The 17956-nt window shown below is 47.2% G+C and overlaps 1 protein-coding gene across 3 annotated transcripts in view; it reads right to left on the bottom strand.

The window, feature by feature from the left end:
- SORL1 (sortilin related receptor 1) overlaps positions 1-17956 on the bottom strand; it is a 258666-nt gene that overhangs the window by 23650 nt on the left and 217060 nt on the right. For all 3 annotated transcript variants that reach the window (XM_067751357.1, XM_067751356.1, XM_067751358.1), the window contains 11 exons: positions 17361-17492; positions 16220-16351; positions 15435-15569; positions 14437-14592; positions 10886-11035; positions 6307-6438; positions 4827-4953; positions 4497-4666; positions 2014-2126; positions 1669-1773; positions 918-990 (listed from right to left, as the gene is read on the bottom strand). In XM_067751357.1, the coding sequence (XP_067607458.1) occupies positions 918-990; positions 1669-1773; positions 2014-2126; positions 4497-4666; positions 4827-4953; positions 6307-6438; positions 10886-11035; positions 14437-14592; positions 15435-15569; positions 16220-16351; positions 17361-17492 (1425 nt within the window). The remainder of the gene's footprint in view (positions 1-917; positions 991-1668; positions 1774-2013; positions 2127-4496; positions 4667-4826; positions 4954-6306; positions 6439-10885; positions 11036-14436; positions 14593-15434; positions 15570-16219; positions 16352-17360; positions 17493-17956) is intronic.

Raw genomic sequence — 17956 nt, 5'->3', positions numbered from 1 at the left:
GACCCAGAGCCTATGTCTCACAGGCTCAGATTAAAGTATAATCCCCCAAGCACGTTCCAGGCGACACTTCTGGCTTTAACACCCGCCAATCCAAAGACGAAAGCCCCAAGCGCCAAAGCTACAATCAGGAAGACGAGTTGGACTGTCTCCCATAGAGTGTCAGAGCCTTCATTTCACTTGCTTCAATTCACTCACTCATCCACTATTTCATCAGCTCCTATCCGACACCACCCTCGAGGCACGTGTGCAAGGCAAGGAGCCCCTCCCGGCAAGCAGGTGGTACAGTGGTTCAGGGCACAGGCTCTGGACTCAGGAGATCAGGTTCCAATCCCAGCTCTGTCACTTGACTGACTGCGTGCAAGAGACATAACCTTTCCAGTCCCTTATCTGTTCTTATAGTTGTTCTGAGGGTTCAACGAGATGAGCTGGTGTATGCAGAGCAGGTCCGTGGCAAGTCGTAAGCTATGACTCCGATCAGCTCGAGCGCTAGAAAACTACCACCTAAGCATCGTCGGTCGGTGCCCCTGGGGCAGTAACAAGTGTCAGCACGGCACTCTCTTAAAAACACCACAAATACACATGGACAAGATCATCTTTATCTCGGCTGGGAAGGAAGGACTCCTTCTATTTTTGATACTGTGCCTGAGAACAAGGGCATGAAGGCTTCTGGAAATCCCTTTGTATGTTTTTATTATAACAAATGCTCAGTTCTAGAAGGAGGAATACCTTCAACAGTTGCCCCCAAAGACTTCGTGTGTAAAGCACTATGGAGACGCCCACAGAAGTGCGTGTATCGGGGAGAGGGAGGCTGTGTGAAGTTTCCTGATCTCTGCTTCTTCATTTTCCAGTCACACTGAAAGTTATTTCCAAAGGGTTATTCTATCTTCTCGAAATCTGCAGATGCTGGAATCACTTACCTTTTCCTTTTATGGTGGTAATGGATTTAGAATCGCTCCAGTTTCCTATTCCCCGACTGGTCACTGCAGCCACCTTTCAAATCAGAGTGCAAATTAGTATGAAATACAGGCAACATACCACACAGTAAGAATCCCGAGTGAGCGAAAGTGGTGAGGCTTTGGCTATAAGGGTGGAAGAAATTATACACAGAGGGATTCAGGATAGACAGAGGCCCCAGCAACTGAAATAAGACAGGGAAAGAGACAACGGGAGGGAACCTGGGTGAAGGGAATTGTGATAGCACTGAAATTATGAGGGAGTCTGTGTATACACTTAATGGTCTCAAAACATGTTTTGCACAAAATCTCTTTTCTACTGAAGATGTTGATAATATATTTCATAAGAACCCCACAATATCGTTTTATAAATGCTACTTATCATAGCTCTGCATCTCCCTGCAGCTAAAAATAAGCAGAAAAGAGGTGGGTGCAAAAGAATTGGAGCTAAAGCACTAGCAGAATATCTGGGTTAAAAGCAGGTAAAGCTGCATTACCATCGGTTGTTGGTTATCTGAGCAAAGTCTGATTTCAAGTTCTCTGCGGCCTTGGTTTACAAGACTGAAAGAAATGACAAGCTTCCAGAGCAACAGGTTGGGTGTTGAGCACACGAGTAAGCATCTCACAAAGGTAGGCACGGAGTTCTCGTGAAAGGCCAACCAGCTCCCCATGTTCCAAGACCACCTGGACGGCTAAAACGCGTGTGAACACTCACTCTGACAGTGTACTGAGCGTTGACCAGTAGGTTCCTTATTTCTGTCAAGTTGCTAAGAGCTCTCTGGGAGGCCCACATCTTGGAACCACTCCTGCTGTACTCTACCTGAAGTGAGGAGAAAAAAAATACTATGGACAGGTAACCAGAGGTCTGGGCATCCCGACATCTTGCAAGGAGGCAGGCGGAGAGAGGGGAAGGTGAGATGCAAAACGTTCCAGAGGATGGATGATAATTTACAAGGCGACAGCAAACCACGTCCTTGTCACACAGAACATGCTTCTGCTCTACCAGCCCCGGCAATCTCCTGCTCTCACCCGCGCACAGCCCGCCGCCAGAAGGACTTACGATGTACTCCCGAATGAGGCCGTGGCTGTGGGCGGGAGGGGCCCAGCGGCCCACGATCACTCCTTCCACTTCCTTGTGGAGCGACAGCTGGAGGTTCTGAGGGGCGTCTGGCACTGGAAAAGAGGCAACTCAGGGTTAAAATCCATCTGCATACTCATCAACTGGAGGAATTTCCCTGAGCTTAAAACTCGGACGAGAAAGAATCCAGAGCTGGCAGTGGGACCTATCTGCTAGAAAGCGCTGTCAGCTGACAGAACACCTTTCCTCTCTTCCGGAATGCAAGGCCTGCTTGCACTCATCACACATCTAATGACTGCACGTATCAGACCACGCCTCAGCGAGTCTGATGCAGGCCGGGGGCTCACAAGGGCTGCAGGATAGAATCACGTGGGCGGGCTAAGTCACCACTGGCCCTGGGCTTTGATGCTGAGATCTTAATTGTCAAGGACGGCATCTGCTGTCCTGAACTCTCGTACAACCAGAGAACCACTGGTGTGGCTACAAAGAAATAAAGCTTACTTTCTCTCTTTTTTTGGTCACGCCGCGCAGCGTACAGGATCTTAGTTCCCCGACCAGAGAGCAAACCCATGATCCCTGCAGTGGCAGCCCGGGGTCTTAACCACTGGACCGCCAGGGAAGTCCCAAGACTTACTTTCTAATAGCACAGAACTTCTAGATTCAAATGAAGGGACCCCCTTCAAAGTAGGTTTCTTAATAACTTCACTGCTGGCATTTCTGAGACCTTTCGGGATCTCCCCTTTTGTGACTGCCTTCAGAGGCCAATTAGAAACCACACAGAAACCAGTTACAGTGCTTTCCAGCCAAACTTCATTTTGACTGCACAGGAGTTATTCATGTTGATAATCCGCTGAAGATGAATATTAAGGGTTGAACTGTATCACCTCCGACCCAGAATTCAGGTGTTGAAGTCTTAACCCCCAGTACCGCAGAATGTGTATTTGGAAATAAGGTCTTAAAAAAGTCATTAAGTTAAAATGAGGTCATTGCCCCTTACCCAGTGTGACTGGTGTCCCTATAAGAAGAGGAAATTAGGACACAGACACACACAGAGGGCAAACCACGTGAAGACGGCCAAGGAGGCCTCAGAATGAAACCAACCCTTGACCTTGGACTCCCAGCCTCCAGAAATGGAAGAAAATAAATGCCTGTGGTTTAAGCCACCCTATCTGGGGTACTTCGTTATGGCAGCCTCAGCAAGTGAATACAGCGAATGTTCATCAACAAGCCATGGCCTGCAAGCCCTTGGAGGGCAGGAACTGTGTCTTATTCATCTGATTCTCCAGTGTCTAACCTAATTCCTGAGCAGTAGTAGGGACTCAGCTACCATCTGTGGAAAGAAGATCAACGAATGGGATATTTCAAAAATGGTTCCACTTAGAGTTTAGCTAAGCTAGCCCATGGTATTGCTGTCTCAGCATCCACTTTATTTAGACAAATAGGCTAAGGGGGCCTTAAATTGACATTAGCCCCCAAGCAAACCCTGGATCACAGCCCAAAGAGTCACAAGCAAATGCAAATCCCTAACATGACTTCCCCAAGGGCCCTTGTGATAAAGTCTCCCCACCTCCCAGGACCTTCTCCCTCGTGCTCCTTAGGTAAGACTCCCAAGAAGTTTACCAAAACCCCCCTTTTTTGGTGTGAATTGGCCAAACCAGCCCTAGCCCAGGAACTCCACAGCACTCCACCCTTTATCATTCAGATTTAGGTTTCTAATACCTTCTTCAATAAGAGGACACAGGGCTCTTTGAAGAAATGGCCAAATCCAGGCCTGGAGCAGGCTTATCTTACAGATCTCCTGGGGCAGGAGATCTGTAAGATAAGCCTGGAGCATCTGGTAGTGCCAGAGTGTAAGGAAGTGCTTACTAAGTGCTTAGTAAGCACTTACTAAGTGCTTACTAAGTGAAGTAAGCTTACTAAGTGAAGTAAGTCAGAAAGAGAAAGACACATATCATATGCTATCACTTATATATGGAATCTAGAAAAGTGATACAAACAAACTTATTTACAAAACAGAAATAGACTCACAGACATAGAAAACAAACATGTTACCAAAGGGAAATTGGGGGGAGGGATAAATTAGGAATTTGGGATTAACAGATACACACTACAATATATAAAATAAATAAACAAGGACCTACTGCACAGCACAGGGAACTATATTCAATATCTTGTAATAACCTATAATGAAAAAGAATCTGAAAAAGAATACATATATATATGTGTATAACCGAATCACTTTGCTGTACACCTAAAACTATGTAAATCAACTATACTTCAATAAAAAGAATTGTATTGAAAAAAAAAAGTGACATAGTAAGAACAATTCAGCCAGGACCATAAAACTTAGCCACATAGGAAGCACAAGTTACTTTTGTTTCCATGCTCCTGAGCATCCTGGGAATCTCTCTGAAAATCCCACATAAGGTCCTGTCCCTGCCATAAAAATAAGCTGTAGCACTTACATCCTTCTGGAGTCCTCAGGGTCACAAAGTCATTGGTGCTGTGCACCTTGCTCAGACACTGGACCTGGACTTTGACCTGATACGTGGTGTCTGGCTTCAAGACTTTCAATATTGTGTTCGTTTTATTGCTGTGGGTTTCCAGAGTCTTCCATATGCTCTCTCCAACCACCCTGGCCAAGAGAACAAAGATAGCATCACATCAAAGCCGCATGGGGCGGCTGAGATGTCTGAATACGTCAAAAAAGAGCTGCTCTGTGCGCACACAGAGTTTATGGAACATCCAGTGGCAAAAGAAACATCATTTTCTCCCATGGCAAAGATGGGACCCACCTGTAGTAGACGTTATACACACAAGAAGCAGAGGGCATTTTCTTGGGCCGCATCCAGGTCAAAGTTACATCCCCAGAGAAGTCAGCTGTCCACTGAAGATTCTGTATTTTGTATACATTTAATTCCTCTAGAGAGAGCAAGGGGAAAAAAGGGAAATTGATATCTTAGAAATCTTGGATTTCAAAGGACCCAAGAGGTTCCTTGGTTTCAGGCAGACCTACTGTGATGTGGTCAGGCCACCATCATTATCTTAAGACACCCCAGAAAAAAAAGAGTTCAGACCTTCCTATATAACCTTTCCCAAGGTCTCCTAAATTTCCAAGCATGGCGTTTCTCCCTGCATTTCACCTCCTTGTCTGCACTGATTTAAGCCTGATTCTCAACAGAGAATGCTACAAATCCAAAGACAATGTCATGGCAGGATCCATCACTGCTACAGACTGAAATGTTTGTGTCCCCCAAAATCCATATGCTGAAACCTCATCCCCCATGTGATGGTATTGGGGGTGGGGCCCTTGGGAGATGATTAGGTCATAAGGATGGAGTCCTTGAAAATGAGATTAGTGTCCTTGTAAAAGAGGCCCGAGAGAGCTCCCTCACACCTTCCACCGTGGGAGGACACAGAAAAGACAGGCTGTCTGTGGACGAGGAAGTGGGCCCTCACCAGACCACCGAATCTGCTGGTGCTTCAATCTCGGACTTTCTAGCCTCCAGAACTGTGAGAAATGAGCTTCTGTTGCTTCTAAGCCACTCAGTCGGTGGTACTGTTATAGCAGCCCCCAAATGATTGCTAAATGCATTCCAGACAGAAGGATGGAGTTCACCCCACCACAAAGCCTGACGCTCTGTGGGAGCAACGATGCCTCAACACGAGGGATGTCCTTCCAAAGCCAATCTAATATACTCCAATATAAAATAAAAATTAAAAAAACTCCTATGAAAGATCAAGTTAAATTGTTTTATTTGTATAACAGAATGCACTACTGTAATTAAGCAAATCATAATTCTAAGACACTACCTAATTTTTCATAAGTAATATCTTGATTAAAATTATCATTATTTAAACTCAAAAACACCCCATTCTAAGGTGTAACTATTATATATAGGATGAATAAACGACAAGGTCCTACTGTATAGCACAGGGAACTATATTCAATATCTTGTGATAAAGCATAATGGAAAAGAATATTTAAAAATAAATAAATAAAAGGATCCAAGTACCAATACAAGGACTAAAGGAAAAGAAAACAGAACAAAAAAAACCAAAAACACCCAATCTAAGACCAACATTTCCCTGAGAGGGGCGAGGTGGGCTGGAGGCTGCACCAGAGGCGGGACTGGGCCTCGCCTCACCTGCAGCTCCAACAGTGAGCAAGGAGCTTTGCATTTTCAGACTGAGGAAGAGCTCAAGAGGGTTCAACCTCAGGGCCTACCCAGCAGGGCCGAGGGTGAGCCCGGGGTCCTGGGGGGCCACACTCACCGCTGCAGGCGTGCTCGTCGCTCTCGTCCGAGCAGTCCAGGAAGCCGTCGCAGCGCTCGGAGAGCACGATGCAGGCCTCGCCGTCCTCGCACCGGAACTCCTGGCCCGTGCAGGTCAGGGTGCTGTGCGTGGCTGCAACACACGAGGGGCCACGGTCACCAAAGGTTTCTCGTGTTCGGGAAAAGGGAACTCATCAGCTTCTGCTTCAAAAGACCCTCGGGATGGGGGTGGCGGGGACCCCACGCTGGCTTGCTAATCCCTCTTCATTTGACATTGACCGGGGGAAGGTGCCTTCAGGAAGGGCCAGGGCTTTGGCGTCAAACAAATCAGGGTTTACATCCCGCTCTGTATGAGCCTGAGCTAACTGTTTAATTCAGGCGCACCTCGTTTCATTGTGCTCAGCTTTTTCATACTTTGCAGATAACTGCGTTTTTTAACACATTGAGGGTTGGTGGCAGAGCCGGTGCCATTTTTCTAACTGCATTTGCTCACTTCATGTCTCTGTGTCACATTTTGGTAATTCTCACACTATTCCAAACTCTTTCATTATTACTGTATTTATTATGTTGCTCTGTGATGAGTGATCTTTGATATCACAAACGCGTGGCAAAAAGATTACAACTCACGGAAGGCGCAGGTGATGGTTAGCATTTTTTAGCAGTAAACTATTTTAAAATTAAGGCATGTACGTTATTTTTTAAACATATGCTATTGCACGCTTAACAGTCTAAAATATAGTGTAAACATAACTTTCGTATGCACCAGGAAACCAAAAAATCCGTGGGACTCGCTTTATTGCCGTGGTCTGGAACGGAACCCGCAAAACCTCCGAGGTCTGCCTGTAGTGCCCAAGTTCAGTTCCCCGGTATAAACCTGGGGTGACAACTCCATCCCTATGGTGTCTACAAGGACCCAGTGAGATCAAGCACCTGGAATACGCCTGAGAGCAGGCATCCACAAGGTGCAGCCCTTCCTCTGCGGTGCTTATTCCTAATCGTCTGCTCCTGTTGTCAGTCTGCAGTCCAGAATGACCCTCTGATTTCTGCTTTGAGTGAGACTAATAATAATGAGATGAATCACAACAGTAAGAGGCATGTCTATTGTATGTAATCTTTTTAATTGTTTAGCTTTTCAAAGTATTTCCGCAGACGATGAAATAACGCAAGTAAAGAGCACTGATGAGTTAAGAGTTATGCAACTCGTTGGCTAGAAACCATCATCTGATGTTCTCTCCAGTTTGGAAAGTAGATTTAAACTGCATGAGAGGCTCTAAAAAGGAAGCGATGACAATGTAACTGCAAATGATCCCAAAAAGAAGAAAGATGAGAATGGCTACAGAAACCGCATCTGCCACCCCAGGTAGGTCTGCACCGGGTCCTGGTTCAGGTACCTTGGGCCTTCATGATAGAGACTCACACCTGCCTGCTCGGCCCTGAACAGGGAGAGTTATATCAGAACCCGACCCCACCAGTAAAGAGGTTCTAAAGTTACTCTTGCTCCTCCGCATCAAATATGTCCATGTTCAAATCCCTGGAACATGTTAAAGTCACCTTATAAGGCGAAAGGGACTCTGCAGATGTGATTGAGGTAAAGACCTTGACGTAGGACTTAAGCCTGGGTTACCCGGGCAGGTCCATCCAATCACACAGGCCCTTAAAAGCAGAGACCCCGGGCCTTCCCTGGTGGCGCAGTGGTTGAGAATCTGCCTGCCAATGCAGGGGACACGGGTTCGAGCCCCGGTCTGGGAGGATCCCACGTGCCACGTAGCAACTGGGCCCATGAGCTGCAACTACTGAGCCTGCGCGTCTGGAGCCTGTGCCCCGCAACAAGAGAGGCTGCGATAGTGAGAGGCCCGAGCACCGCGATGAAGAGTGGCCCCCGCTCGCCGCAACTAGAGAAAGCCCTCGCACGGAAACGAAGACCCAACACAGCCAAAAATAAATAAATAAATTAAAAAAAAAAAAAAAAAGCAGAGACCCTTTCCCAGCTGTGGTCAAAGAGGAAGATGTGAAGACCAAAGAAGGATCAGAGAGACAGAATGTTGCTGGCTTTGAAAATGGAGGAAGGAGGCCTCTAGAAGCTGAGAAAAGCAAGGAAACGGATTCTGCCCTGGAGCCTTCAGAGGACTCAGCCATGCCTTCATCTTGGTTTCAGCCAGTGAGACGTCTATCAGATTTCTGACCTACAGAACTGTAAGATAATAAATGTGTGTTATTTTAGGGCATTAAGTTTGTGGTAATTTATTGCAGTGGCCATAGGAGACTAATACACACTTGAAATACTGTAATTTGCCCAGATCTTACATTGGGATTCTACCTCGGTTTCCTGGGTTCAAACTGTAATTTCTCCACTGGGACTCTGAATCAGACTCCTCCTAGCTTATGCCCCCCACCCCATGGAAATATACACACAATGTTCCATACAATGGCTCTACCCATACTAGAAGAAATCCAAACAGACCACTAAACCATGGTGATTATCCGACAGTAGAGAATCTACAACAGTGGTTCTTAATAGTCTTCTGGGGAACGTCTAAAACATACAGATTCCTAGGACCTGCCCCAAAGCTACTGAGGCAGAAACACGACACTGGGTGTGTGTCGTATTTACAAGCTCCACAGTGATTCAGCAGAATTGGCCGGCACTGAGGACTTCTGTTCTAGAACAAGGTGATCCTGTTTTCTATCTGAAGCACTGCATCCACTTCTGAAAACCACACTTTGAGATGTAGGTAGAGAAACTGGATAATGTTCTCACAAGAGCAACCAGGATGGTCAAGAGGAACAGGTAAAGGATGCTGGGAGCTTTTACTAGAGATGAAAAGATACAGGGTTTGGAAGTTGGGAGGTGGGGGCAGAATACTATAACAGCTGTCCTCAACTGATGAGTTTCCTTGTGAAAGAAGGATTAAGACTTCACTGAATGTCTCCAGGATGGAGGTACAGAATTCCGTTTTTTAAGAGAATCCTTGTATCATACAGTTCTGTCATTTGCTGAGCAAAACTTGGTTGGCCTGGGGGAGCTTGGATGGGGGGCTTGGTTACATATAAAACTGCATTAGAACATCTAGAAAAGGTTTGAGAACTACTAGTGAACAGTCTCAGAAGCCCAAGATGGAATTCATCCATCCATCCATCCAGTGAACATTTACGGAGGTCCTACCATGAATCAGCTGCTATTCAAGATGTTAAGGATATGGTGACGTGTCAAACAGACAAAGGACCTACCCTCATAGAGTTCACCTTCTATTGAGAGAAACAGCAAATGAGTAAACAAACAAATATGTTACTTTAGATACTGATAAGAGCTACAAAGAAACATAAAGACAGTAATAGTAAGAGAGTGATGGGGACTTTATACAGGAGAGTCAGAGAAGGACTCCATGCTCAGAAGGGGATTGTTTCGGAAAATACCAAGATCCCCATCACAGAATTACTCCACTTGGTAAGAACGTGATAAAATATAATCAAAGAACAGCTGAACAGTAAAGCTGGAGGATGCTCGAGGTTTCTTTATGAAACATGTCTCAATATTTTATTTTATTTATTTATTTATTTTATTATTATTTATTTATTTATTTTGCGGTACGCGGGCCTCTCACTGTTGTGGCCTCTCCCGTTGCGGAGCACAGGCTCCGGACACGCAGGCTCAGCGGCCATGGCTCACGGGCCCAGCCGCTCCCCAGCATGTGGGATCTTCCCAGACCGGGGCACGAACCCGTGTCCCCTGCATCCGCAGGCGGACTCTCAACCACTGCGCCACCAGGGAAGCCCATGTCTCAATATTTTAAAAGGGAGAACATAGTTTTTAGAAACTGGGAATAAGGCTGTCATTAATCTCCAAAAATTCTTAAACTGATTATTAAACAAATGATTAATGGGCACTTAGAACAGAATGTAGTGGCCTTCAGGGGCCAGCTTCTCTAAGAAGAGGCATGTCACACTAATCCCATTTCCTTTGCTGATAGGGTTATCCGATTAATGGATTGAGGAAAATTGTAGATAGAGTACACCTTGATTTTTAAGATCTTAACCAAGCAACATCCTTATGTATAAGGCAGATTTGAAACAGGCTAAAGAAACTTATTTAAAGAATACCCATTAATGAATTAATCCCACCCAGGAGGAAGGCCCTATTTCATTTCTTCTTTGCTAATTATGTTTAATGTTCTTCTTACTATACTTATCTGGCTCAGATGTTCCTACTATTATTATGGTAAGTGTTGGATCAATCTGCCCTGTTATTTCAATGTCCCAAAGGCCCACTTTGTTCACTCTTTTTAATATAAGTGCAGGATTTTACACTAATCCCCATTTAATTTCTCTGTGTTATTTTGGAGTATTCCTCCCTACAAGAACTTTCAACATGGTTTGATGAAAAGATCACAATTTTGTACAAAAAAGTACTGAATAAATGCCCCAGTCTGTTACTGACGAGGTGACCCTCTTTGAAGCTTAACTTTCCTATATCTAAAATGGAGATAATACCAGAATTATTATTATGAGAAACAAAGCAGAAGCACAAGACATCCTGCCTCTAGAAGTCTTCCCTGGGGGAGACGGCCCCGTTGATGACTCACGGCAGTTGGCCTCGTCCTGGCCGTCCTGGCAATCCTGAAGGCCATCACAGCGCCTCCAGCTGGGGATACACTTCTTCGGTTGTCGGCACTCGAACTCAAATCGGTCACATCGCCCGAGCTGGGTGGGAGTGGAGGCAGCAGTGACATTTGCTAGAAGAAAAGATTTTTAAAATTCACTTTTTAGTACTGAGGGGCTGGCCAGCAATAGCGACCTATTGGGTGTGTTGGAGATCTCGGTGCTTTCGGAATTACGACGGGGACCTGAACAGAAACGTGAGCTCTGGTGAAAGACGGCAGGTTGACGAGACACAGGGATCTCATCCTTCTCTCTCTCAGGCCCAAACTTAGTTGAAGACTTTGAAGACAGAGGTGAGTAAATCTTGTAGAAAGTAGAAAAAGAAAAGATTACAGAAAATTTTTTTTAAGTTTTAAAAAAGTAAGCGGACTAGATCAGGAGATTCAACATATTACTGACGAGAGTTCCAGGAAGAAAAAGAAAAGAGAGAAGAAAATACTAAGGGATATTTCAAGAAAATTTTCCAAAACTAAAATATGTAAATTTCCAGAATAAAAGAGGACATCAGTGCCATCCACCACATTAGACAGAAAGAGACCCACAGCAACGTACAGCACTGTGAAATTTCAACACTGGTACCAAAAGGAAGATTCTACAAGCTTCCAGACAGTAAAAACAGATTACATATAAAAGATTCAAATCAAAATGGCTTTGGATTTTCCAAGAGCTGCTTTCTCAAGACAGAAATTCGAATGTCTTCAAATTTCTGAAGGAGATATAGATATATAGATATATAGATATATATCTATATATCTATATATATATATATATATTTTTTTTTACAGCCTAGAATTCCAAACCCAGCCCAATAACCAATCAGGTCTGAACACGGAAGAAAAACACTTTCAGACAAGCAAGGCCTCAAATATACCTGCCATGTACTCTTTCTCAGGAAATTTCTGGAAAATGTGCTCTACCAAAATGTGGGATTAAACTAAAAACCAAGAGGAAAGACCTGGGATATAGAAAAAGGAGCTGCAACGTAAGAGAAGTAAAGCGAGTCCTAAGGATGGAGAAGCAACCTCCCAGAAGATACCTGTGCCCCAGACAACCTGCACAAACCAGAGAAACTCAAGAGATAAACACCTTGAATGAAGGCCATCATCACCGTGTCCTTGGGCACCATATCATCATAGTCACCTGACAAAGCTACCAGAGGGTGTGCTCTAGCAAAACAAGGGAGTAAACCAAGAAAAAGCAAGACACAAGGTCCAGGAAAATGGGGAATCTAAATCAGGAGAAAGGCAAAGAGAATTCCAGGGAGGGCAGTGAAGCCCCAGGGTAAGGACAGGCAGCAGGCTGGGAGAACAGTCAGCCGAGATAGGAGACGCCAAGCTCCTCTTAGAAGGGATATCTCCAAGGCAAACAATGGAGCTGAGAAATCACCTAATACAGTGACCTTGTGGAAAATTACACCAAGAGGCTGCTGAAAGGGAGGAGGCACCAGCCAAAGATACAATAACCTGAGGCAGCAAACAACAACAGAAAGCAATGATTAGCTTTGGGATACTGTGTGTGGTCCACAGTTGGATAACTGGATTTTCAAGGGCCTCTCCAACCCCCAGAAGCACTCTGCTAAAACAAAGTGCGTGGAGAAGAGTGGGGGAAAAAATGAGGCCAGAGGACTGGGCCAAGGCACATCATGGCGCTCACACCTGGACAGTAAGGGCACCATCAGGGGGGTCCAGGCTGGAAGAGGATATAATTACGTATTAGTATGTATTAGGCTTCTTGGAAGATAAATCGCAAAGGGGGAGACATGAGGCAGAGAACCCAGTTCAGAGTGAAGAAATATCCAGTGAAGAAATAAGATCTGAGAGCTAGATGCCAATTTAACATTACGTGGGCAACATACATAAAAAAAGAATTCAAAAAAGCTGAACGCGGCATCTAAACAGGAATCTGCTCACTGAATTAGTCCGAATTTGCTAGAGGTGGTTAACGTCCTGCTCAGTTTCAGTAACCAACAGGCAATTTTGAGAGAGGGACAATCAAGTTACTACAGAGAGATGGGCCGTGAGGGAAAAGGGCAGAGACAGAAGGGGTTTTTTTTCATTTGTTTTAATCTGAGAAGCATTTACGGGGCACTGGCTATCTGCCTATTATTGTGGTAGGCAGAGTGGGAGATTCAGACTAAAACACGAGGTCCGGCACAATCGCTATGGAAAGGAAAGATTTATACACATGCAATGACCAAGAAGCAACATGTGGCTGTTCATAGTTCAGCGCCAAAAGGACAACAGGGCAGAGTTCAATGACACTGGAAAAGGGGTGGACATCAGCTAAAGAACTCAATGAACGCTCTGTGGGGGTGGGTCTTGAGAAGGGGAATAAAACCCTACCTGCCTGAAAGAGGAGCCTCAATCTTTAGTCAGCCTACCATTCACACGGGGAGCTCCCGGGCTCCAGGCAGAAGTCCTGATTCTATAATTTTATAAACACCCCAAGTGATTCCATTACAGGTGGGCTTCATGCTGTACTTTGAGAAATACTGACAACGTACTGAGGTCTCCTTTAACTACGAAACCTGTGTTTCTGTCTGCCCTGACTGACAGTGGGTTTCACAGAGAGGGAAAGTAGGGGGACGAGGTCGGGTCTGATAAGGGCAAAAACCCTACTGGAGGAATCTAGGCAGAGAAGAAGCAGGTGCGTCCAGGGTGGGTGAGGAGTGCAGTTTGCAGAAGTGAAAAGTAATGGCAAGCAAGGAAAGATCAGCTCAAACAGGGCCTTGAAAATAGGACTCAGGGGTTAGGGTCTATCTTCTGGACAAAAAGGACAAAGTGGAAACCAGTGATGATTTTAAACAGGGAAGAGATGGGATGAAAACAAGTCTTAAAGGAGGAAAATCAGACTATTGACCTATAAGTTTGCTGAAAAGAATTATGTAAACCATGGCAAGCAATGACCTATTATTTTATTATAACTGAGTTTGAAATGGAAAACTGTTTAGGAAAGGATACAATTCTGCCTGCAGTTAAGGGTGTGCCCTAGGCGGCGGTCTCACGGTTCACCAAGACCTCCAGCAATACGGTCACTCACAGACCTCCAGAGCCTCTCTGTGTTCAGCCACTAGATGGCAGTGCTTACCCTTCTGTTAATAGGATGGCCGCCAACTAGCAAGCCAGAGACTCGGGTTCTGTACCCTGCGCCGCCCCGAGTTTAATACACACAGACGCCTCCCCTATAATTCCCATGGTAACCTCCTGTGGAGAGGAAGCAAAGGAGACCCAACCACAGCCAAGGAGGAAAGCAGGGCAGCTGGCCTTTCCCTGCAGGAGGATCAGAGGGCAGTGATAGAAGATGACTTCTGAGTTCCCCGGGGTCTCCCTGCTCTGGAGGTGAGAAGGGGCCTGGCCACAGAGCAGAGTCCCAGAGGGCAGGATACTGCCCTCAGCCAGGCTGTGCCCAGGGTGTAGCCCCAGAGGTCCTCTCCTTAAAGCAGGTGCCAGGGGCCAGGGCCGGGTGCCGTACTCACCAGGCGAGGGGCAGCCTTCCTCATCCGAGCCGTCTGCACAATCTCGGTACCCGTCACACACCCAGCTGTCCATCACACAGGCCCCACTGCTGCAGCGGTAGTAATTGGGCAGACACGTAGAGGGCCCGGGAGTAGGGGAGGGAAGAATATGTGAATCTGAGGAAAACACCAAGCAAGGAAACCCAAAATGTTACACGAAGCTTGATCTCAGACCCAAATGTGTCCCAAACCTAGCATGGCTGTCCCAGATTTAGCTGCACCAGCCCAGGGAGGCCGGTGTCAGGCACGGTTCTGAACAGTGAAAAATCATTTATGATGGGGTGTCAGAACAGACTGTATTCTCTTCCCTTCTTTGGAGTGGATTCACCTTACCTATTTGATTTGTTTTGGGCTAACATTTGGATGAGTTAGTTTCGCAGGGGCTCATGCAGGCTGGTGGAAGGACTCGGAATGCACAGGGTGGGTGGGAGAATTAATTACCATGGAGGATAAACCCTGTTCTGCTTAACTTAACGCCAACCTTCCTGAGACCGGCTCCGGGACAAGAACACCGAGAAGGAAAGGGATGGGCACACCGCCCACACCAGTGCTCCCCTGGCGTGTATCACGTACACATAAATGTGTCACGGCCCATGCGTCACCCAGAGCGCTCGTTACAACGCAAACGCTGAGTCAGGAGGGAGGCCTCGGGTGGGGTCAGAGGCTGCCATTCTATCAAGGAGCTGTGGGTCTGCAGGCCACACTCGGGGTAGCCAGGCTCTAAGCTCTGAAGTCCTCACTGTGCCCTGGAAAGCATAACCCTCAGAACAGGAGAAATCAACCGGGCTGCTTTCACAGCGGGAGGGGGAGAGCAAAGAACTCAGAGAGACAGTTACCCCCCGCCCCTCCCAAAACAGTCACTGCCTAAGCCAGCCACCAAAGAGACAGAGCTGGATTCTGTGTGAACAGGTGGGAGGACGCTGGCATGTCTCAGCGATGGGGCTGCCCCGGACCCTCACCTGCACAGTCCTTCTCATCAGACCAGTCCCCGCAGTCGTTCTCCCTGTCGCATTTCCACCTGTTGGGGATGCAGTGCCCATTCTCGCACGGGAACTGGAAGTAGCGGGAGCAGTTGGGGGCCTCCGTGGGGTTTTCTGGGGGGTGAACCGCATGGTCAGTCATCTGCCCTGCACGCTGTGGACACAGAGCTCCAAGGACACACAGGCTCCTCACCCAAGCCCCAAGGCAGCCCACGAGGCCCTCCCAGAGAAGGACAAGGCAGCTTCCTGGACAAATCGGGAGACAAGAGCATATCCACAAACAAAAGCCCACCTTCCTGGATTCCATCTCACATTCTCTGACGTATGCCTCTATGTCTTGCTAATGATACCCGAGTTTTAATTTTGACACTTCACCAAAGGAATGACCTAACTACTGATGATAACGTGATGGTGACAGTGATTTCTATTACGTTGTGGCATCTGTAACCTTTCCAGGGGAGGGGGAAGCACATTCCAAAATATTTATCATAACTCCTCCATCATATTCCTTATATATAACGTGAACTTCCTAACTGGGGAAAGAAAAGAAAACGGAACAAATACTCCCTGACCCCTGCTAGGGGGTAGGTTCTCACTTTAAGACTCAATTCCTTACACACGGATTCAAGAACTGGCAGGAACTGTGGCTGAGGAAGGAGATGGCAAAGCCGGTGCCGGAGTGGGCCGAGCGCCCCCTCCTTAACTTCAGGAGCCTTCAACCCGGAGATGAGGGAAGCGAGGAGGCAGAGCCCAGGTCTCCTTACCACAGCTGGCTTCGTCAGAGTCATCACCGCAGTCATCCATCCCGTCGCATTTCCAGATCAAACTGATACACACTCCGTTCTGACACTGGAAACTGAATTCATCACACACCTTGTGGAACTCGGGGCCTGGAGCTAGGAACAAACACCCGAAAAGTCCAGATTGCTTCTACACCAAAGAGCTCAGTATCACACTTGTTGTTTGGAAATGAGAGGAAAGAACGAATGTCCTCCACCAAGAGACTGCACGGCTGAAGGATCCCTCGAAAGTGAGTCAGTGGAAGGCCTGGCCCCGGCAGCTCAGAATGCAACTGTAGTTGGAGTTAAGGTCTTGAAAGGGGTCATTAAGTTAAAGCGAGGTCATGAGGGTAGAGCCCCAATCTAATAGGACTGGTGTCCTTATCAGAAGAGTAAATGAGGACACAGGCGCAGCAGGAAGACCATGTGCAGACACAGGGAGAGGACGGCCATCCACAGGCCAAGGAGAGGGGCCTCAGAGGAAGCCAATCCTGCCGCCATCTTAACCCTGGATGTACAGCCTCCAGAACTGAGAGATCACCTTTCTGTTGTTGAAGGCCCCCAGTCTGTGGTCCTCTGTTTTGGCATCCCAAGCAGACTGACGCAAGTACCTACTATTGAGTTGGCCCAGAAGTTCATTTGGGTTCATCCGTGACATCGCGGGAAAACCCGAACGAACTTTTTGGCCAGCCCCATGTAATTCGTGCAGGGCAGTGTTGGGGAACAGGGCTGTAGCAGTGAACGAGACAAAGACCTGCTCTCGTGCACACACACTCCAGCTGGGGGAGGCAGCCCACAAAATAAGTGTACGGCGTGCAAAGTGGAAGTGAGTGCGGTGAAGACACTGCAGCAAGGCAACGGGGCCACTCAGTGATGGGGGCGCAAGAAATCCTGCAGGTGAAGTTGACACGTGGGCCAAGGTCTTGGTCATCCTCTGTCCTCCCGTTTATCTGTACAACTAACAAGCAAGTTTCCAAAGCAACAAAGGTGAGCCTTCTCGGAAAAGGCAAGACTGGACCCTCAATCGAGACCTTGTAATCTAGGCAGAGGCACATCCCCAGGCAGCCCAGCACCCCTTAGTCTCTCCAGTGCCCGCGAGTGACCCCCCTCGCCCCGCCCCACTCACAGCATCCCGCAAACGCCGCATCCTCGTCCGAGCCATCGCGGCACTGGATGATGCCGTCACACACCATGGACTGGAACAGGCACTGCTGGCGGTTCTTACACACGAAGTCCATGAAGCGAGTACAGAGGGGCTCTGGAAGGGTCCAGCAAGGGAAAGAGGCCGTGAGCCCCCGGGGCTGGAGGCCTCGTGGGCCCTGGGAGGATGCACCCTGGCCAGACGCGCATTCGGGAGACGGGAGTAACAGGCACAGTCACCGAGCGCTTGCTTTGAGCAAACCCTGAGCTCTAGTACATCGTCAAACTCCCAGGACAATATGATGAGAGGTTTCACTCTCCTGTTTTCCAAATGAAGCACGGGGGTGGCAGTGTTAAGTATTTCACCAAGAGCACACAGTGGATGAGGGTGGAGCTGAACCTGAATCCCAGAGCTGCCTGACATCAACGCCCATGATCTTAACCACTTATCGATCAATTGCTGACTTTCCAATATGGGGCTTGGCAAACTGTTGCTATGAAAGCACGGAGTCCCAACCACTGGACCGCAAGGGAATTCCCCCGCCCCCAACTTATATTATGTTGAAGCCCTAATCCCCAGTG

This window comes from Pseudorca crassidens, chromosome 9, assembly GCF_039906515.1.
Source record: "Pseudorca crassidens isolate mPseCra1 chromosome 9, mPseCra1.hap1, whole genome shotgun sequence".
NCBI classification, from domain to species: domain Eukaryota; kingdom Metazoa; phylum Chordata; class Mammalia; order Artiodactyla; family Delphinidae; genus Pseudorca; species Pseudorca crassidens.
Note: the sequence above shows the minus strand (reverse complement) of the source record. Positions and strands in the feature narration are given on the sequence as shown.